Genomic DNA, 17,140 nt, shown 5'->3' with positions numbered 1-17,140 from the left:
GTATTACTGTTACATCTAATAGAGCTTAGGTTTATGTATTATCCTCATATAGACGTTAGCCGATCTTGAGTCGATCGATTGCCATCCTTCCGGCGAATCCTTCCTTACTACACTTTGTGGGTCTATGAAAAACATGTATTGTTTCTAGATTGTGTCAGTGTTCGGTTTGCCATACTTTCAGGGCATTCTAATTTATATTCCCTCTTCGATGCCGTTGGCTCGGGCGCAGAGAATAATTGTTGTTGTTACCCCCAATACCAGGCATCTCTGGGCGTGCGGCCATTAGCCCCTTAATTCCATTCCCTTCATCTCCAGCATTCTATAATGTGAGAAAGGCTATCCCTATGAACGACACATTAGCAAAATTTAGTGATATGCGAAAATTAACCTCAAGTTCGCTCGAGAACAAGAATCTACTCTACCTAGCTGGTGGCCTGAGTTACTGTAACGTGGATGTCGCTCATCGCGATCGCGTGGACTGTAACTATCAGTCAAGTCGGACTTTCGCTGGCTACCACTAGTTCAGATGTTTTAGATGCGACTATCCCGATATCGATTAACACGTCTTCCATGCCGATGAAAGCTTTGGATGCAGCGCCGGAGAGCGATTCGGTCATGACCTTGTCTGTCTTGTTTCCAACGCTTACTCCTAGCCCCACGTCTACGGACCAACAGCGACTAGATTTGAGCGCCACGATACCGAATATCAGCTTGGGGAGCTTAACGTCGCCGACTGCATCCCGAACTAGTCTCAATAACCCAGATAACACTCAAGAGCCTTCGACTGTGTTTTCTCCTGAGAGAGGACTTAGCCGGGGGCAGATCACGGCCATTATAGCATCCGTTGTATCGGTGACGGTGCTCATTATCGTAATATCTATAGCGGTGCGTTGTTTCGTGGTACGAAGACGGTTATATAGCATAGAAGAATTGCCGAAGCGAAACTTAGAGATATCGTCGGCCGGTAAGGAGTCTCGAACAGAACAAGGATACAAGAGCGAAACTAGAACTTCGGTAACCGAATCAAACCGCAGCTCAATATGGGGTGTCATTGGCCAATCCATCGTCCCTACATCTTCAAACGATGATGTTTGGGATAGCCGACATTGGCCTCTTCCTCCGGGGCACTCGGAACGGTACACTTTCTTTAGCGAACGAAGCTCGACATCGATGGATGGAATATCGGAGACAGAGCAATGGGGAGGATATCAAAATGAAAACCGAAATACAAGAGACCATGATCTAGCAGTGATTAGGAGGGAGTTGGGAATGAGAAGTAGATGCGACAGTATATGGGGAATTTCTGACGCAGGTATAGCACATTAATGAAAACATCCAGCTTATGAGTTATGACTGATGAATTATTTGAAACTTCATGGTTCATCTTAAAAGAGTTGTCAGTATGATTATATGTTTTGAAACTGGGAAACTGGTTTGGTTGTAAATGAACTCTCAACAATGCTTACATCATGAGGTTACTGTGGTGCCTGGTGATTTCTAAGTTGATACAAATATTCGCAATATATAGGTAGCTACCTAGGTAGGTATGTGCCTAGTACTTAGATGAAAGAAAATATGAATAGATATGACGTATGTATGTTTAAAGGAAAACTCTAGGTCAATGTAAATTTTGATCTGATAAAAATGTATTCTTTACGTACCTATCTGCTAGAGATGGGACGGTTGTAGATGATTAGCCGATAATGACCTGATTTGGAATAGTTATAGTGGATCTTTCCAAGGGAAGGTATTGGTGCGCTAATATTTAAAGCTGCTGCTAAAGCAATGGGACCTGGGGAAAGGACGGTTGTGACCTTGTGTGACACCACCAATCACTTACGATAATCAACTGGAGCTTCTTAGGTCGCGACTTCGACTTTTGAGCTAATAATCCTAAACTATATCAGGATCCGAGATCGTTCGACGCTTTCCCAAGAGAGCACAAAATTTACTCATACTTTTAGTCATACTTTTGTGCAACCGCCCTCTTTCATTGTCTTCTCTTGTCGAACCTTTTTTCCCATTTTCTTTTTCTTTTTCTTCCTCGTCTCATAATTTCACCTTTAGAATCACAACCAATCATTGAAAATGCATTCAGCACTTCGTGTTGCTACTCGCCAAGCTGCATCCCGCCGAGGATCAGCTATGGCCTTTCAAGCTGTAAGAGCTGGATCCACATGGGCTAAAGTACCTCAAGGTCCTCCTGTAAGTCATTGCTCCCGATTATCCTATCCATGGATGTTTTTCAACTAGAAAACCCAATTGAGTTTAAGGACATGTCTACTGAACCCAATTGCTAACAATTCGATGTGTAGGATGTGAGTCTGCTTTTCGGCATGCTCAATTTGCGGCATCGTCGCTCCATTATCTTTTCTATTCTATCTACAAGACTAATATGCCGATTTTCCCCCGATCATAGGCGATCCTAGGTATAGATCACTCACCGGGTGAATAAGATGACATGCCATTCGCTGATTTTATACAGGTATCACTGAAGCTTTCAAAGCTGATAGCTTCGAGAAGAAGATCAACCTCGGTATTTCATACTTTTTCTTCTTCGTCTGGGTTCCTTTGCTGCAACGCCCTCTGACTCCTATAACCCCGCCACATGCTAGTCATAATGGCTATCAGAACACCGGACAGCTAATAATCTTTTGTTTTAGGTGTTGGTGCCTACCGAGACGACCAAGGCAAACCCTATGTCCTCCCCTCCGTCCGCGCTGCCGAAGATAAAGTTATTGAGAAGCGTTTGAACAAAGAATACCTCGGCATCACCGGTCTTCCCGAGTTCACGAAAGCCGCCGCCGAGCTAGCCTATGGCAAGGGCTCGTCCGCCCTTGAACGTCTAGTCATCACACAGTCCATCTCAGGCACTGGCGCTCTCCGTATCGGCGGTGCCTTTCTGTCACGGTTCTTCCCGGGTGCCAAGACCATATACATCCCCACCCCCTCGTGGGCTAATCACAAGGCTGTCTTTAACGACTCCGGCCTCGAGGTCCAACAATATCGCTACTATGACAAGAATACCATTGGACTAGACTTCGAGGGTATGCTGGCGGATATTAAGGCCGCCCCCAAAGGAAGCCTATTCCTGTTCCACGCCTGTGCCCACAACCCCACAGGCGTCGACCCTACCCCTGAGCAGTGGAAGGAAATCAGCAACGTTGTAAAGGCCCAGGGTCACTATGCCTTCTTTGACATGGCTTACCAAGGCTTTGCCAGTGGAAACACAGATAAGGATGCCTTCGCCGTTCGATACTTTGTCGAGCAGGGCCACAATATTGCCTTGGCCCAAAGCTTTGCTAAGAATATGGTATGTTAGCCTTTTTTAATTGTTAATTTTCCGAAACACTAGACTTAACACGAAAATAATAGGGTCTATACGGAGAACGTGTGGGTGCCTTCTCCATTGTAGCCTCAACGCCCGAGGAGAAGAAGCGTGTCGAGTCCCAGGTCAAGATTCTAGTCCGACCTTTGTACTCGAACCCGCCGCTACACGGTGCACGCATCGCCTCTGAGATCCTCAACGACCCGGCTCTTAACGAACAATGGCTTGGCGAGGTCAAGGGTATGGCCGACCGTATCATCAGCATGCGTGCCTTGCTCAAGGAGAATCTCGAGAAGCTCGGTAGCTCCCACGACTGGAGCCATATCACGTCACAGATCGGTATGTTCGCGTACACCGGCCTCGATGCCGCCGCGATGGAAAAACTGGCCAAGGAACACAGCGTATACGCCACGAAGGATGGCCGTATCAGCGTTGCTGGAATCACGAGTGGCAACGTTGGCCGCCTAGCCGATGCTATCTACAAGGTCAAGGGTTAGATGACACACTTATCTTAGTGGAGAGTAGGAGGAAGTTCTGGGTACGTGGGAGTCAAGTCCCGATCTAGACGCGCAATAAGGAAAAATGAAGGAAAAGAGAAAAAAAAAAAGCATACCCGGTACGATGTACGATGGTACGACGGATAGACGGATAACCTAGTGGATCGGTCGATTGATAGACCTTTTCATCGCGATATTCCTCAGGATGATAACGGGGACTATCCCCCACACATCACTGCTGTTTTACTACCCCTTTCTCCACATTTTGCATCCGCTTAGCTTGTCCTGCCGATATATGCTGGGCAACCAATACTTGTGATACCAACGCTACCTCTAGATAGGCGAATAAAATTTATTTCCAGGATCACTATAATCGCATTTAAGTTTGTACGTACGCATTCGTCTCGTTGATATTGACACTATTTCGAATTCACCAGTGTAAAGGGCTCGGGTATGCCTCCTATCCTAATCTGTCAAGATCCCCCCTGACTTCATCGAGCCGCGACTCCATCTCCCGCCATACTCTAGCCATCTCGCGCATGGTCCGCTCCTTGTTCTCGTCTCCTTCGTATCCCTCGATCACGGCCACACCGTAGTCTTCTAGCTCGGCCTCGCGCACCCGTATCGCATCCGTCAGGCGCATCCGCGCATCGCCCAAGTGTCGGCGGTAGTTTGTCAAGGCGCGTCGCGCCTCGGGCGGGTATACAGCCCTCCGGACATCCCAGAGCAGGGCTTCGGCGGCGAGGGCCCAGGTCTGAGTCTCGAGCCCCGCGTCTGCGGCACGCAGCTCGGCGGACCGCGCGGAGGGCCCATGCTTGGATTCCAGGATGCGGATTAGCGCCGCTAGGACCTGCGTGTGTCGCGAGAGGTGCCTTGTCAGGTCATGGGTCGCGCGCTGGCGGGAACGGGAGAGGGCGTGGGAAGAGTTGGATAAGCTGATTTGGAGAGCGGTCGTGCTGGTTGCGAGGGTGGGGACCGAGCGATGGACGTAAGATGGGTTGGTATGCGGGTTGAGCACGCGCGCTAGGGTGCCGGCTTGCCGGGATAGTGTGCCGGATAGAGTTGTTACGAGGGCTGGGAAGTGGGTGTTTATGTTGGAGAAAGGTGGCCGGGAGAGGAGGAGGGTTAGAGAGGAGGCCGGCATGTTGCTTGCATTGGAGATTAAGGGGGAGAGTAGGAGGAGTAGGTCGAGGATTTCGGGGGTTGGAGCCGAGGCTAAGGAGGATGTTCGAGATTGTTGTGTTTGTTGCATTGATCTCGTTCGTCTATGCTGCGATTGTTGTGGAAGTTGTTGTTGTTGCTGTTGCTGTTGCTGCTTAGGTGAGGTGGTAGCTGCTATTATTGCGCGACGGAGAAGGTGTTGCTTCGTTGCCTTGAGGCGATGTTTCCTAAGCTCCTATACCATCGACATTAGCGATACTCCAATTGGGTTTAGACATTAATTAGACATTCAAGTATAGACATACATCACGCACAGTATCTCGTTTCTTAGATGCTGAGTCATTACTCTTCGAAGATCCATCTGTGTTGAGAAGAGAACCGGTTACGGTCTTGTACAGACGCTCGAAGTCAGGGTTGTTATTGAATACGGCCTCATCTATCGGAGGTAACATTGCGAGAGGTCTATTAATTAATGATGATAAATATGTAGGTATCAATTGTTAATCTAGAAGTAAATATTTATAAATTGGTAACTACCTGGATAGGTACCTAGATACGCGATAAGTACCCGTACCTGCCTACCTACCTTAGTAGGTACCTAGGCGGTCAATCAACCCCGCGGATTAATGATAAGAAGCTTGAAGTGGAGCGATGTCACTTGACTTTATTAATGCAAAAAAAAACGCATTAATGCATTCGCGTAAACCCCGCTGACCTCGATAATCGCACGATAAGAAATCTTCAATTGAGTCTAAACTTGAAGCATTAAAATGTCGAATTAATCTCGTTAATTTGATTCACTCCGGACTATGACACGATTATAATGTGTCCAGAAACGGCACCATAAAGTTGTTCTCATACTCGACTCAACAAGATGCCACCAATTCAAATCCCAGCCGCCTCGTTGCGATGCTGTCTCTTATCGACGACCCTCACATCTACGCCTACATACACACTCTCACATGCATCAACTACCTCCCAAACGCCGATACACAACACAATCCGTGGCCTTAGTACGACATCACCTCTATCGCGCCAGCGACCCTCGTACCTATCCGTCCCTCCGGACCTGATCCCCGACTACCCTTACGGCCCTTTTCGGACATATAAGCAAGCGAACCAAGGTCTATTCGGCGGCCAAAAGACCCGCTACGGTAACGTTGTAGCCGAGAAGTACGGCAACAAGTCGCGCACCAGCTGGCTACCTAATAGACATATGAAGCGCCTCTGGTCGCCTAGCCTAAACGCCTTCATCCGCACTCGCATGACCACCCGCGTTCTACGGACGATCGACCGTCTCGGCGGTATCGACGAGTACCTCTTAGGTTCCAAGGCACAGAGGATCAAGGAGTTGGGCCCCGCCGGCTGGGCTCTTCGCTGGAAGATTATCCAGACTCCTGCTATACAGGAGCGGTTTGCTCGGGAGCGTGCCGCGATGGGTCTTCCGCCGAAAGAAGTGGAAACTATCGAGCTTCCTAGCGAACTTGCCGCCGAAGGCTTCACGTCTAATTCCGTGCTGACGGAGGTTGAAGAGATGATAGAACGTGAGGATGAGTTTGTTATAGGCGAAATAAAGGAAGGCGAGGAAGTGGTAGTTAAAGCAGATGCGGCCGAGGAAGTCGCTAAGGAGGTTGACTTCATGAAAGAGGAAAATCCGAAGGAGAGCGAGAGCACGAAGACGCCAGGGCCATAACCCGACTCATATCTGTCTACCTTCCTCAATCGAAGACTGATGTGGCCATCTTTAAAATCAAGGGAACATAGGTGGCATTGAACCGTGCAAACCAGCTTGTAAAAAATCCATCTAGATACAGATTTATAAATGTAGCCCAATACCATGTATCATATACCATGCTCTCTATTTTTGATATCCCTCGCCCTAAACTCCAGATTCTAATGTCCTTGCCCAAATATATGTGTGTATTTATGTATATCTAGGGCATGCATGCACGCATAATAATCCATCTCTCTTAAAATCGCAAATCCCATCCGATCTGGGGTCCTAGCTTAGGCAACTCGTCGGCCACGCTCTGAACGTCCTTGTCACCTCTGCCGCTGAGGCAGATGACAATATCTTCGCCCTTCTTCATCGTCTTAGCCAACTCAATAGCGCCATATATGCCGTGCGCCGACTCGAGCGCAGGGATTATACCTTCCATCTGGCTCATAAGTCTGAAACCGATGAAGGCCTCGGCATCGGTGGCCGCGATAAACATGGCCCGCTGGGAGTCTTTCCAATTTGACAATTCAGGTCCGACACCTGGGTAGTCAAGTCCAGCGGAAACCGAGTGGGTGTCGGAAATTTGACCGAATTCGTTTTGTAAAACATAGGTTCTTACACCGTGCAGCACGCCCTTAGTACCTCCCGTTAACGTAGCCGAGTGTCGTGAGGTGTTGATGCCGTCTCCACCGGCCTCGACGCCTAGTAGCTTGACGCTAGGGTCGTTGGAAAAGGGATAGAACATGCCGACGGCGTTGCTGCCTCCGCCGACACAAGCTACGACCGCATCGGGTAACTTGCCTCGCTTCTCTTGCATCTGCGCCTTAGTCTCGTTTCCGATGACTGACTGAAAGGTTCTCACGATAGTCGGGAAGGGATGAGGACCGATAGCGGACCCGATGATATAGTGGGTATCCTCTAGATGAACGACCCAGTACCGGAGTGCTTCGTTGACGGCATCTCGTAGCGTCTTGCTTCCGGCTTCTACCGCAATGACCTTGGCGCCTAGTAAGCGCATCCGGAACACGTTGAGTGCTTGACGCCGAACATCTTCCTACGTTAACTGTGAGTCATCATCCATCCTGATTCTAGAAAAGAAAGTATTGGGCGATGAAAAAGAACTTACAGCACCCATAAATACTGTACATTCCATACCAAACTTGGCGCAGACCGTAGCCGTCGCTACACCATGTTGTCCAGCACCAGTCTCGGCGATAATCTTCTTTTTGCCCAGTCGCCTCGCGAGTAGAAGTTGACCCAAAGCATTGTTGATCTTGTGAGATCCGGTATGGTTTAGGTCTTCTCGCTTCAGCCAGATGTTAGCGCCGCCAGCATATTCGGTCAGGCGCTCAGCCATGTGGAGCTGGCCTGGTCGTCCCATCCAGGGGTAGAAAGATCTATACTCCTCCCAGAATTGGGGATCATCCTTGATGGCATTGAAGCCATTCTCCAACTCGGACAAACAGTCCATGAGGGACTCTGGTACGTATTGACCGCCAAATTCGCCAAACCGTTCGGGGATCTTGCCGTGGAGGGCTGCAAGTTGGGCGACTAAAGCAGCATCGTCATGCTCTGAAATCACTCCATTGACTGTCACGTCCTCGCCGCTAGGCTCCCTAGAGGCACCAATGGCTTCAATGACTCCTACCTCCCGCGTTGTTTCTTGTGCCGTGCGCCCGCTGACGTAAGCGCAGTATTCTTCGACGGCCTTAGCACCATTCCCAGGTTCGGCCTTCCGGAGGGTGGTGACAATCTCCGAACCTATAACTACACCGTCGGCGATAGAGGCCACAGACTGAAAGTGTTCGCGCGTTGATACACCGAAACCGACAGCGGCCGGCTTGTCGCCACTGTACTTCTTGACTCTCTCGACAAGGCTCGGCAGGTTAGCATTGAGGGTACCCAGAGCACCGGTCACCCCCATGCGCGAGACGACGTAGATGAAAGAATCGGCTAGGGCGCATAGAATTTTCATACGAGTGTCGGACGTCGCGGGCGCGATCAGAGGGACGTATGATAACGCACCCTTGCTACACAGTTTTCGGAAAGAAACTGCTTCTTCGGGAGGCAGATCGCAAACGATGAAGCCATTTACACGCGCCTCCTTACAGTCTCGTAAGAGGGCATCCTCGCCATAACTAAGTAAGGGGTTATAGTAACCCATCAACAGAACCGGCGCCGTCAATCCTTTGGATCGGGCCTCCCGAACCATATCTAAGGTGGACTTGATGGTAACGCCATTGGCGAGAGCAACCGTATTCGATGTCTGGATAGTTGGGCCGTCTGCGATGGGATCTGTGAAGGGTACGCCAAGTTCAATGATATCTGAAGTCTGTTAGTAAGGCAGCCAATGACTGTGATTTATCATCGGCATCAGTCTACGACTGCTTGCCACAACGTACCAGCACCCCCATTTTGCATTCCTATTAATATATCAGGCGTATCCTCAGGCTTTGGGTAACCGGAAGTGACATAGGTAACCAAAGCAGCCTGCACGATAATATCTTGAGTTAGTTAATGACAATGATATACGGTTATATTATTCGACGACGTATGTGTCGGCATATATAGCACATATATCACAAACATGAGGACTATAAGGAACATAAGGAGCATAAACAATTCGCTGTAGGGGGGATTTGAATCATACCCGGTTCTCTGCCTTGCAGCGCTTGAACGTCTGTTTGAGAGCCTCCATAGTGTTCAATGTCAATTGGTTGCAATGGAAAAGGGAAGAGGTAGAGGGTGAACAGGGTGGACGGGGTAAAGATGACTCTTTTTTATAGAGGAAGTTTCTTGGTCTGAGTCAACACGCGATGTTAGATGGTTTTAATGTACAGAAGTATTTCGGTACATACCTAGGTATCTATGGATTTTTTTTTTTCGCTAAAAATGCATTGCATCCAAAGCGATAACCGGAAGTGAGTCGTTCTTTCCAACCCCGCCATCCCACTTTGTACTTCTGCATTCGACCGGATCCGATCCTTCCTAGTCAGACTGTCAGCTGGCCTAGCTGGCCTAAGTAGCAAAAATCTAAAAACATGCAAGGGGTATTAACGTCAAAATGCACAAAATTTTATTGGCCACCGCGACAAAATTGCAGTTATCGATTTGTTGTATTTAACCGAATGAAAAATGAAATATCAGATACTGGATAAGAGAATAAAAGGTCCTTTCGCTCTTTTGTTGTATAGATAGATACATAGAATATATTTATATACTGTACAGGTACAGGTGCAATCGAAGGGCAATATTCAAGCCATCCCCATTTCTTTACGACGTTTCTCGGCCTGAGATAGAGCCTCAAAATATTCATAAATGGGTAAAAGACAACTAGTCCTGCCCAAGGCAAAAAATGATGAAATATCAAAACGTACAACACCGGGGATTCGCTGGTCGTCACCGACCCAACTACTGATCCGGCGGTACCTAGCTTGTCTATGGGAGAGCAGACGGGATCCTGAATTCTCTAAGTCCTGTGGTCGTACGTGGTAGTCATTGCAATCAGAACAATATATATTGAAACGGTGGAAGTGTTTACATAATACTTTGCGGACTTTTTGTTCTTTCGGAATGTCCACAGTATCCACAGTATCCACTAAGACGTTCTAGCTCATGTCTATGTGCTAGCTGCAGCTATATAAATTACCTTTGAGCCGCAAAGTTTCCCAATAGCAATTCACTTGGTGAGGGCTCATGGCCTAATGGTAAGGCGTTAGATTTCGGTCCCATCTATAAAATGGTACACAGTTCTCTAAAGATTGCAGGTTCGATCCCTGCTGAGCTCGCATTTATTTTTATATTACGCATAGAACACCATTTCCTTTTTGGGGGGAACATTGTTACATTGTATGCAGTAAGTAACCTATGTTTAAAAAATACGTACCATATCTATCATGTAGAAAGTGTATCATCATTGTTGTTCCCATGTATTCTGTACACACGCAAGTCATGAAGCACTAGGTGCCGTATGAATAAATACATACATAGGTACGTTTGCATCTTAATAAACACCGTGGACCTAGTCACAATTATAAATATACCTCGTGCCCAGGTTACACCGGAAGAACGTATGTAATTCTGAAAATTCTGATCAGGCACATCTGCAGACTGCAGTTGACCACAAAGAGATGAACCAATTAGATGCGTTCTCTTAAGAGAATGCGGAAATCGGAAAAGTATCTAATAGGTAGTAGATATCTACCTAGTACAGTAGGTACTCTAAGTACAGAGTACATACCTAGTAGTATTTCCGTACCGATATACATACATACCCACCTAGTAAACCCAGACGGCATTATCCGAAACTTTGTCTTTGATTTCGTCATGTAGGAATCCGTCGCCACGATATTCTGAAATTCGCGCGATTCTCTACTACCTTAAATACTGTTGTACATTTTGTTTTCTTGTCGGCACCCCAAACAGTAATAATAATTGCATTGTGAAAATGGCATTACGCCTCACTCGCGCCGCCCGGCTTTCGAGACAATTCGTAATATTCTCACGCTTCCGCAACCAACAGCCTATCCGCTACGCCTCCAACGACACCAATAATTCTAGCCCATTTCAACCAACGCCCTCCCCACTCCGTCTTCCACCTGATCAGCAAGCTGAGTTCGAACGCCTGCAGCGCACAGCCAATACCCAAGAAGGCTTCAACCCGACCTCGATCCCGGACTTCAGCTCTCCCGTCTCTTCCGCAGTTACCAGCGATCTGTCCTCGGTAGAAGCTAACGCGGTCGAGACGCCCACACTCGACGATGAATTCGGATCTGTGCCTCTTCGCAAGGGCGCCCCGCCCGAGTTTGAGGGAGACGTAAACCCGAAGACCGGCGAAGTCGGTGGTCCCAAAAACGAGCCCCTTCGCTGGGGACCTGCTGGTGATTATAGCTTCAATGGCCGGGTTACCGATTTCTAAGAGAAGAGAGACGAGAGGCGGTCTCAGCTTATAAATTGGTTGGTTTGTCTATATCTATGTCCTGCTTAGCATTAATGGACTACGGATTGGTTATGGTATTTGGTGTAGAAGAGAAGATCTCTAGACCTTAAAACGTGGTACCGTTCTTTCTGTATACGCAAGCACAGGGCGAGTGAGGACGAAATTAGGAAGAGGCGAGAATACCCAGACTAAGATACGCAGCGCTCGTGTCCAGTTTAGTCAAGTCATAATAATAGAATATACCCAAGGATATACACATGTCTCGTACCTACTTATGCCACCGAAGAACACACTGAACTAACGGCAACTGTTGTTAAATGATTTAATTGTTTGATACCTAGGTACCTAGTAGTAAGTGTAACAATATGACTAAATCAAATTCATTCTGCCGGTACTACATGTCAGTCTGTTGAAATGAGCGTGTCGTGATTCCAGAATATACCTAGGTACCTAGGTAGGTAGGAAGGTAGGTATCTATGTAGATCTATAATGGTGTATTTGATATGTACCTAGTATAATAAGCATACCGCGTCAGGGATCATTCATCCATTTCCATTCCCATCACACATAATATAGGTAAATATGCCCAAACTGCCGACTTTTCGAGTAAAGTACAGCATCAAGGAAATATATACATCACGTATAGCCATGCTCAAAACTCCGCGCTATGCTATATATATGTAGAATCGCGAAAAGACCAAACACGAGTTGGGTAGGTTAGGTAGGTTAGGTAGGTATCAGGTATCTTTCAAAGCCATAGCGCAAGGATACAGTATAAAGAGGAAATTAGAAAAGAAAAGCAGCGCTTGTCAGAACCTTCTACTGTACATCCAGCTCTGCTATCGTATCCCTCCCCTGGCGGGACTCGGTGAGTATCGAGCCCGTGTTTACGTAGATACATCTGTATATTCATTCGTTCCTTGATTCTCCGGTTCTTTCCCAGCAGCGGGAATAGCGGTGGTATTCGCCGTGTTTGCCGTCTTCGTACTTTGACTATCCGCCGAGTCGCTTTTGTCCTTCACATCCTCATCTATGTCCATTTTCGTGTCCATGCTAGGCTTTTCCTGTTTCGGTGTAGGAGTAGCATCGACTAAAGCCGCTGCGGCGGGACGGTTCTCTTTATTGCCCTCCCCGATGCTGTTATCGGCTGACCTCCTCCCACTGTTCTCTTTGCCGGAGTCAGTATCTCGTGCCGCTACCATCTTGCTCAAGAGCTCTTTCTCCCCTATATCCACCACCTGGCTCCGGTCTACCTCACTCATCGCTTTTCTGATTCGTTCCCTACGCGCCTTACCCCGAAGCCTGCTCTGCGGTGCCGCGCCGTCCACCCATCGCACATTCAATATCATGAAGCTAATGCCATCGTGAATCGACTTGCGCCCGTTATACGTCCCACCGAATTCGCGGCTCTGGATTCCGAAGCGTGTCGAGCTACTATATTTATCGAGCGCGGGCAGCACCAAGAGCGTCACGTGTAAGTCGCGACCTGCGGGTATTTGAGCGGGACCAGAAGCCGGCGGTGAAGTGAGAACCTCGAGTGGTTGCTCGGCAGGCATTGCGCGCTGCTTCTTTGTGGTTGCGGGTTTGTACAAATCTAACAAATCAACGTCAACGTCATCGCCCCATTCACCCCGAATCCAGCCCGCATGGATACAGGCGGCGACAACATCCGAGTCGTCCGTGTAGACATCAGTGCCCCACACAGCTCGACGAGACGTAATCTCCTCTCGCGCGGACGGGCTCAGGTGAATGCGGGGAATCTTCACCGTCAGAGTCGAATTCTCGTTCCCTTTGATCACGTCCATCGGAAGCGGGCGCGGGTTGGACGAATAGCCGAACTTGGAATGAGACGATTCTAACTTGCTAGGCTTTAGGACGGCATGATACACGACGTCACCAAGGTGTTTCCGCGGTCGATCCGCGACGCTGTCGAGAACTGCTTGGGACGAGATCTTGTGCTTCGGCTTGGGTATAATGGTAGGGCCCGGGGCCGCCGACTTCGAAGACGGAGCCGCGGCTGATCTGGGAGGTTGGTGATGATGAGTAAGGTTCGAGAAATCTTTGTTGGTAGGAGATGGTATCGGTGTGTTAGTTTTGAGGTTTTTGAGTTGCCCATTGGCTGCTTGAAGGGGCGAAGTGGTTCTTTCCGGGCCATGATGGTGATGATGATGATGACTAAAAAAAATATTACAATGAATACAGGCCGAAGCGAACGGAATATAATAGCTATTACTTACTGGTGATGGTGGTGATGAGCGTGGGTCTTGGGACGCTTAGCCCGACCGACCGGCGTAACCCTGCCAGTACTATCGTCATCACCTTTGCCGTCATCGTCCTTGGCCTTCCTTCGTTTTCCTCTAGCAGGCGCCTTCGCCGGGGCTTCCACGAGCACCTCGTGGCCGGGATGCTCGTCATCACGCCGCGTAGGCCCCGCGTTAGAGAATTGGGCTTGCATCACAGGTGGCACTGGGCTAGAGACACCGATTCCGCGAACACCGCTTCCTATGCCGGAGAACATTCGGCCGAATTCACTCTTGATCCCAGGCTCGCCGGCGGGGCCCTGTAACTGAGGTTGCGCGCCCTGAACCGCCTGGGGCAGCGGGGACACCCGTCCTTTACGATTAATCTCTTGGATACCGAGGAAACCTCTCTGAGGTCCAGCAGGAGCAGGACCTTCGTCCATGACGCGTGGCCGGCCGGCCTCAAACGCGGCTGAGCCAGGACCACCGTTATACGCAACCGAAGGGGGGGGTGGAGCTTCCTCGACGGGACGACCTCGGTGAGCAGGCGGCGGCGGCGGCGGTTGCTGTTGAGGGTGCGCCTGAACAAACCGGTGTCTATCAGGAGACTCAAATGGATGCGCAGGTTGAGGGCCTGGTTGGCTGACGGGCATCACATGAGGGGGCGGACCAGTCGGTGGGAAACGTTCGTGGGGAGGAGGTTGTGCATAAGCAGGATGCGTTCCGTATGGCGCGGCCGTAGTCGAGGGAAATTCGCCTGGTCGCGGGCCCGGATAAGCCTGGCCATACGCATCTCGCGGTGGTGGCTGATCATAACCAGGTCGTTGCCAGGCTGCTGGATCGCGAGGATCTCGAGCATCTGGTCTTCCATAAGGCGGCTGTCGCGAAAGCATCTGAGGACCAAGTTCCACAGGATGTTGACCATGCGGACGACTCGGGTCCGACGTTGTCCTTTCTCTCCTAGCCCTCTCACGCATCTCCATTTCTCTTTCTCTGTCCCTCTCCCTTTCCCTTTCCCTTTCCCTTTCCCTCTCCCTTTCCATCTCGCGCTGGTTTTCTCTTTCTCTCTCGATTCGTTCTCTTTCTGCCATAAATGGGCGCTGCTCTTCATACTGCATCCTCTCTCTTCTTTCCCTTTCCATAAACTCGGCTTCCCGACTCATATGTTCCCGGTTCATCTGTTCTCGGCTCATTTGTTCCCGAGTCATCTGCTCCCGGCTCATCTGTTCTCGATTCATCTGCTCTCTCATTTCCCGTTCTGAAAGGAAGCGACGCTGTTCTTCATAGGGTATGGTCCGAGGTGGTCGCTCAGGGTTATATTCGGGTGGGCCAGGTGGTCGCGCCTCTTCTCGCCTCCCATATACGGGGTCGCCAGGCGGAGGTGCCCTCCCCATCTCTACGGGCCGCGGAGGCATGCCGTGATAAGATCTGGGCTGACTACTCGGTCTAGGGGGTACGTTAGCAGGAGGAATCCGGCCCGGCGGTTCTCTTCTCTCTTCCGCCGACGGCATCGGTGGGCCACGCTGCGGATAGGCCTGTGGTGTGTTGTATCGGGACAATTCAGGAGTTCCGTACATGCCCTGCGGCGGCGACCCGGCTACGTTACCCCTATGATCTCTTGTGTCAAACGGTCTACCTTGGTCAGGTGTTTGGGGCCTCCTATTATAAGCGACATATTCGTTTGCGGCCTGCATTCTAGGTGACGCGTGGACCGGCGCGGCATATGCGGGTCCTGAAACAGAAGAAGTGGTGGCAGGGGGTGGAAAAGAAGTCGGATGGCCAGGAGTAGGCTCACGAGCTGGCGGGGGCCCTCCAAGCATCGAAGATATTGACATGCTCCCTCCCGTGCTCCCCGTTCGAGGTATGGAATTTAGTGCGGGAAGCTCTCGAGCCGAAGGAAACGCGCTCGGGGGACCCAGATTCACGGGAGGAGCTCTTGGCGCAGGTGGACCGCCATAGTGACCCATCTGATGCGCAGGATGAGGAGCCTGCGGTTTTTGATTCTGATGCTGAGGAGGTGAGGGGGGAGGCATATTACGGGTCAGGGGGACATTAATTGACGATGAGCTTGGGTGTCGCGAATGACTTGGTGTAGGGTGTGAGGTCGGTTCTGGCGCATAAGATGGTGGTGGCCTTGATTGCGGGTAGAAAGGGCTCGTGTCTGATGGTCGTCGCTGATGTTCGCCGTACGCAGCAGGACTTGCAGACGCAGGATTCGAGGGATGAAAGGGTGACGATGTTGTCGCTGTCGAAGCTGAGCTAGACGCGGGTGGGAAGGGCGATCGTGCATAAACTGGTGGCGATGCAGCGGCGTTACGAGCAAAAGGGAGTTGTGGCGGCTGTCGAGAATCCATGGCCGCCCAACAAGTTTTTCTTACCCACCTAGTGCTTAGGTAGTAGGTATCCTAGATGGGGACGATGCAGTAAGGGTAGGTAGATAGATAGGTCTAGTACCGGCACTACCAAAGTAATCCAGATATTCACCGTCTCGGAATATGATAAAGAAAAGGAATTAGATGGAGATTTCTAATCCCCTCTTCTTCTTCTCTATTCTCCCTTCTCCCTTCTTTCTTTTCTTCCCTCTCTTCTCTCTTCTCTTCGCTTCTCCTCTCTCCCGATTCTCTCACTGCCACTGGTGTGTGTGTGTGTGTGTGTGTGTGTGTGTGTGTGTGTATTTGGCTCGATACGCGCTTTTCCTCATAAGGATACGGTAGGTAAAACGAACCAAAGAGGAAGAAAACAAAATAGGTAGGTGAAAGAGTATGGCTACGTCAACAAGAGATATACCTCTCTTCCTATTTGTTACGAGAGTATGGTAAGTAGTTTGAGGCGGACGGATAAATCAAAGTAGCGCAAGAAGAAAAAGCCGTAGAGGAATGGGAAAATCTATCTTGGTAGGTATCTTGGTAGGTATTTTCAAATTGAGCAGGCCAAGGAAGCACAGTCTCACACAAACCCATACGACAGGTACACAAGCGCGCATGCACAGCTTTGTGGTGCTGTGTGCTGTGTTGCTTGTGCTTCTGCTTCTATTTTTTTTTTTGCGCTAGACCTTCCTTGAACTGCTTGGCTATTCTCGGTCGTCCCCCCTTGGCTGGTTGAGCTGGGGCTGCTGGGGTCGGTATGCTAGACCAGCTTTCGTCAACAGGGGTCCGGAGGGTTTTTTTTTTTTTTTTAGCTTCAGAGCACTTTACCAAAGGGAAAATAATAAAAAGTTCAAAAGTAAAAATAAGAATAAAATAATAAATAAATAAA

At 49.4% G+C, this 17,140-nt stretch overlaps 7 protein-coding genes and 1 non-coding gene across 8 annotated transcripts; 5 read left to right on the top strand and 3 right to left on the bottom strand.

Annotated features, from left to right (window-relative positions):
* Positions 1-31: 31 nt before the first annotated feature.
* On the top strand, positions 32-1,616 carry GGS22DRAFT_175685 (uncharacterized protein). Its single transcript, XM_047963302.1, has 2 exons — positions 32-1,384; positions 1,467-1,616. Exon 1 carries the CDS (start codon positions 454-456, stop codon positions 1,324-1,326), a length of 873 nt encoding a protein of 290 aa, XP_047813999.1. The 5' UTR covers positions 32-453; the 3' UTR covers positions 1,327-1,384; positions 1,467-1,616.
* A 233-nt stretch (positions 1,617-1,849) lies between these two features.
* Positions 1,850-4,055, top strand: GGS22DRAFT_98776 (aspartate aminotransferase). Its single transcript, XM_047968620.1, has 6 exons — positions 1,850-2,205; positions 2,316-2,318; positions 2,420-2,429; positions 2,486-2,536; positions 2,664-3,313; positions 3,376-4,055. Exons 1-6 carry the CDS (start codon positions 2,089-2,091, stop codon positions 3,823-3,825), a joined length of 1,281 nt encoding a protein of 426 aa, XP_047813998.1. The 5' UTR covers positions 1,850-2,088; the 3' UTR covers positions 3,826-4,055.
* On the bottom strand, positions 4,056-5,602 carry GGS22DRAFT_98782 (uncharacterized protein). The gene is made up of 2 exons (XM_047968621.1): positions 5,292-5,602; positions 4,056-5,221 (listed from the first exon to the last, which is right to left on the bottom strand). The coding sequence occupies exons 1-2, from the start codon at positions 5,436-5,438 to the stop codon at positions 4,286-4,288; spliced, it is 1,083 nt and encodes a 360-aa protein (XP_047813997.1). The 5' UTR covers positions 5,439-5,602; the 3' UTR covers positions 4,056-4,285.
* A 76-nt stretch (positions 5,603-5,678) lies between these two features.
* Positions 5,679-6,864, top strand: GGS22DRAFT_98770 (ribosomal L28 family-domain-containing protein). The gene has a single exon (XM_047968619.1). It carries the CDS (start codon positions 5,861-5,863, stop codon positions 6,677-6,679), a length of 819 nt encoding a protein of 272 aa, XP_047813996.1. The 5' UTR covers positions 5,679-5,860; the 3' UTR covers positions 6,680-6,864.
* A 92-nt stretch (positions 6,865-6,956) lies between these two features.
* On the bottom strand, positions 6,957-9,404 carry GGS22DRAFT_182503 (tryptophan synthetase; the record flags this gene model as incomplete). Its single annotated transcript, XM_047963976.1, has 4 exons — positions 6,957-7,760; positions 7,833-9,031; positions 9,109-9,196; positions 9,357-9,404. The coding sequence occupies 4 exons, from the start codon at positions 9,402-9,404 to the stop codon at positions 6,957-6,959; spliced, it is 2,139 nt and encodes a 712-aa protein (XP_047813995.1).
* Positions 9,405-10,396: 992 nt separating this feature from the next.
* Positions 10,397-10,494, top strand: GGS22DRAFT_t136. Its single transcript has one exon. It is a non-coding gene; the product is annotated as a tRNA-Arg (tRNA).
* Positions 10,495-11,029: 535 nt separating this feature from the next.
* Positions 11,030-11,913, top strand: GGS22DRAFT_175677 (DUF1674-domain-containing protein). Its single transcript, XM_047963301.1, has one exon. It carries the CDS (start codon positions 11,154-11,156, stop codon positions 11,622-11,624), a length of 471 nt encoding a protein of 156 aa, XP_047813994.1. The 5' UTR covers positions 11,030-11,153; the 3' UTR covers positions 11,625-11,913.
* Positions 11,914-12,033: 120 nt separating this feature from the next.
* Positions 12,034-16,811, bottom strand: GGS22DRAFT_175676 (Rxt3-domain-containing protein). Its single transcript, XM_047963300.1, is given in 3 exon segments — positions 12,034-13,820; positions 13,883-16,544; positions 16,559-16,811. The coding sequence occupies 2 exon segments, from the start codon at positions 16,237-16,239 to the stop codon at positions 12,533-12,535; spliced, it is 3,645 nt and encodes a 1,214-aa protein (XP_047813993.1). The 5' UTR covers positions 16,240-16,544; positions 16,559-16,811; the 3' UTR covers positions 12,034-12,532.
* Between the last annotated feature and the right edge of the window lie 329 nt (positions 16,812-17,140).

This window comes from Annulohypoxylon maeteangense, assembly GCF_022496945.1.
Source record: "Annulohypoxylon maeteangense strain CBS 123835 unplaced genomic scaffold GGS22scaffold_30, whole genome shotgun sequence".
NCBI lineage: Eukaryota > Fungi > Ascomycota > Sordariomycetes > Xylariales > Hypoxylaceae > Annulohypoxylon > Annulohypoxylon maeteangense.
The sequence above is the reverse complement of the archived record's forward strand: the minus strand, read 5'-3'. Positions and strand labels throughout refer to the sequence as shown.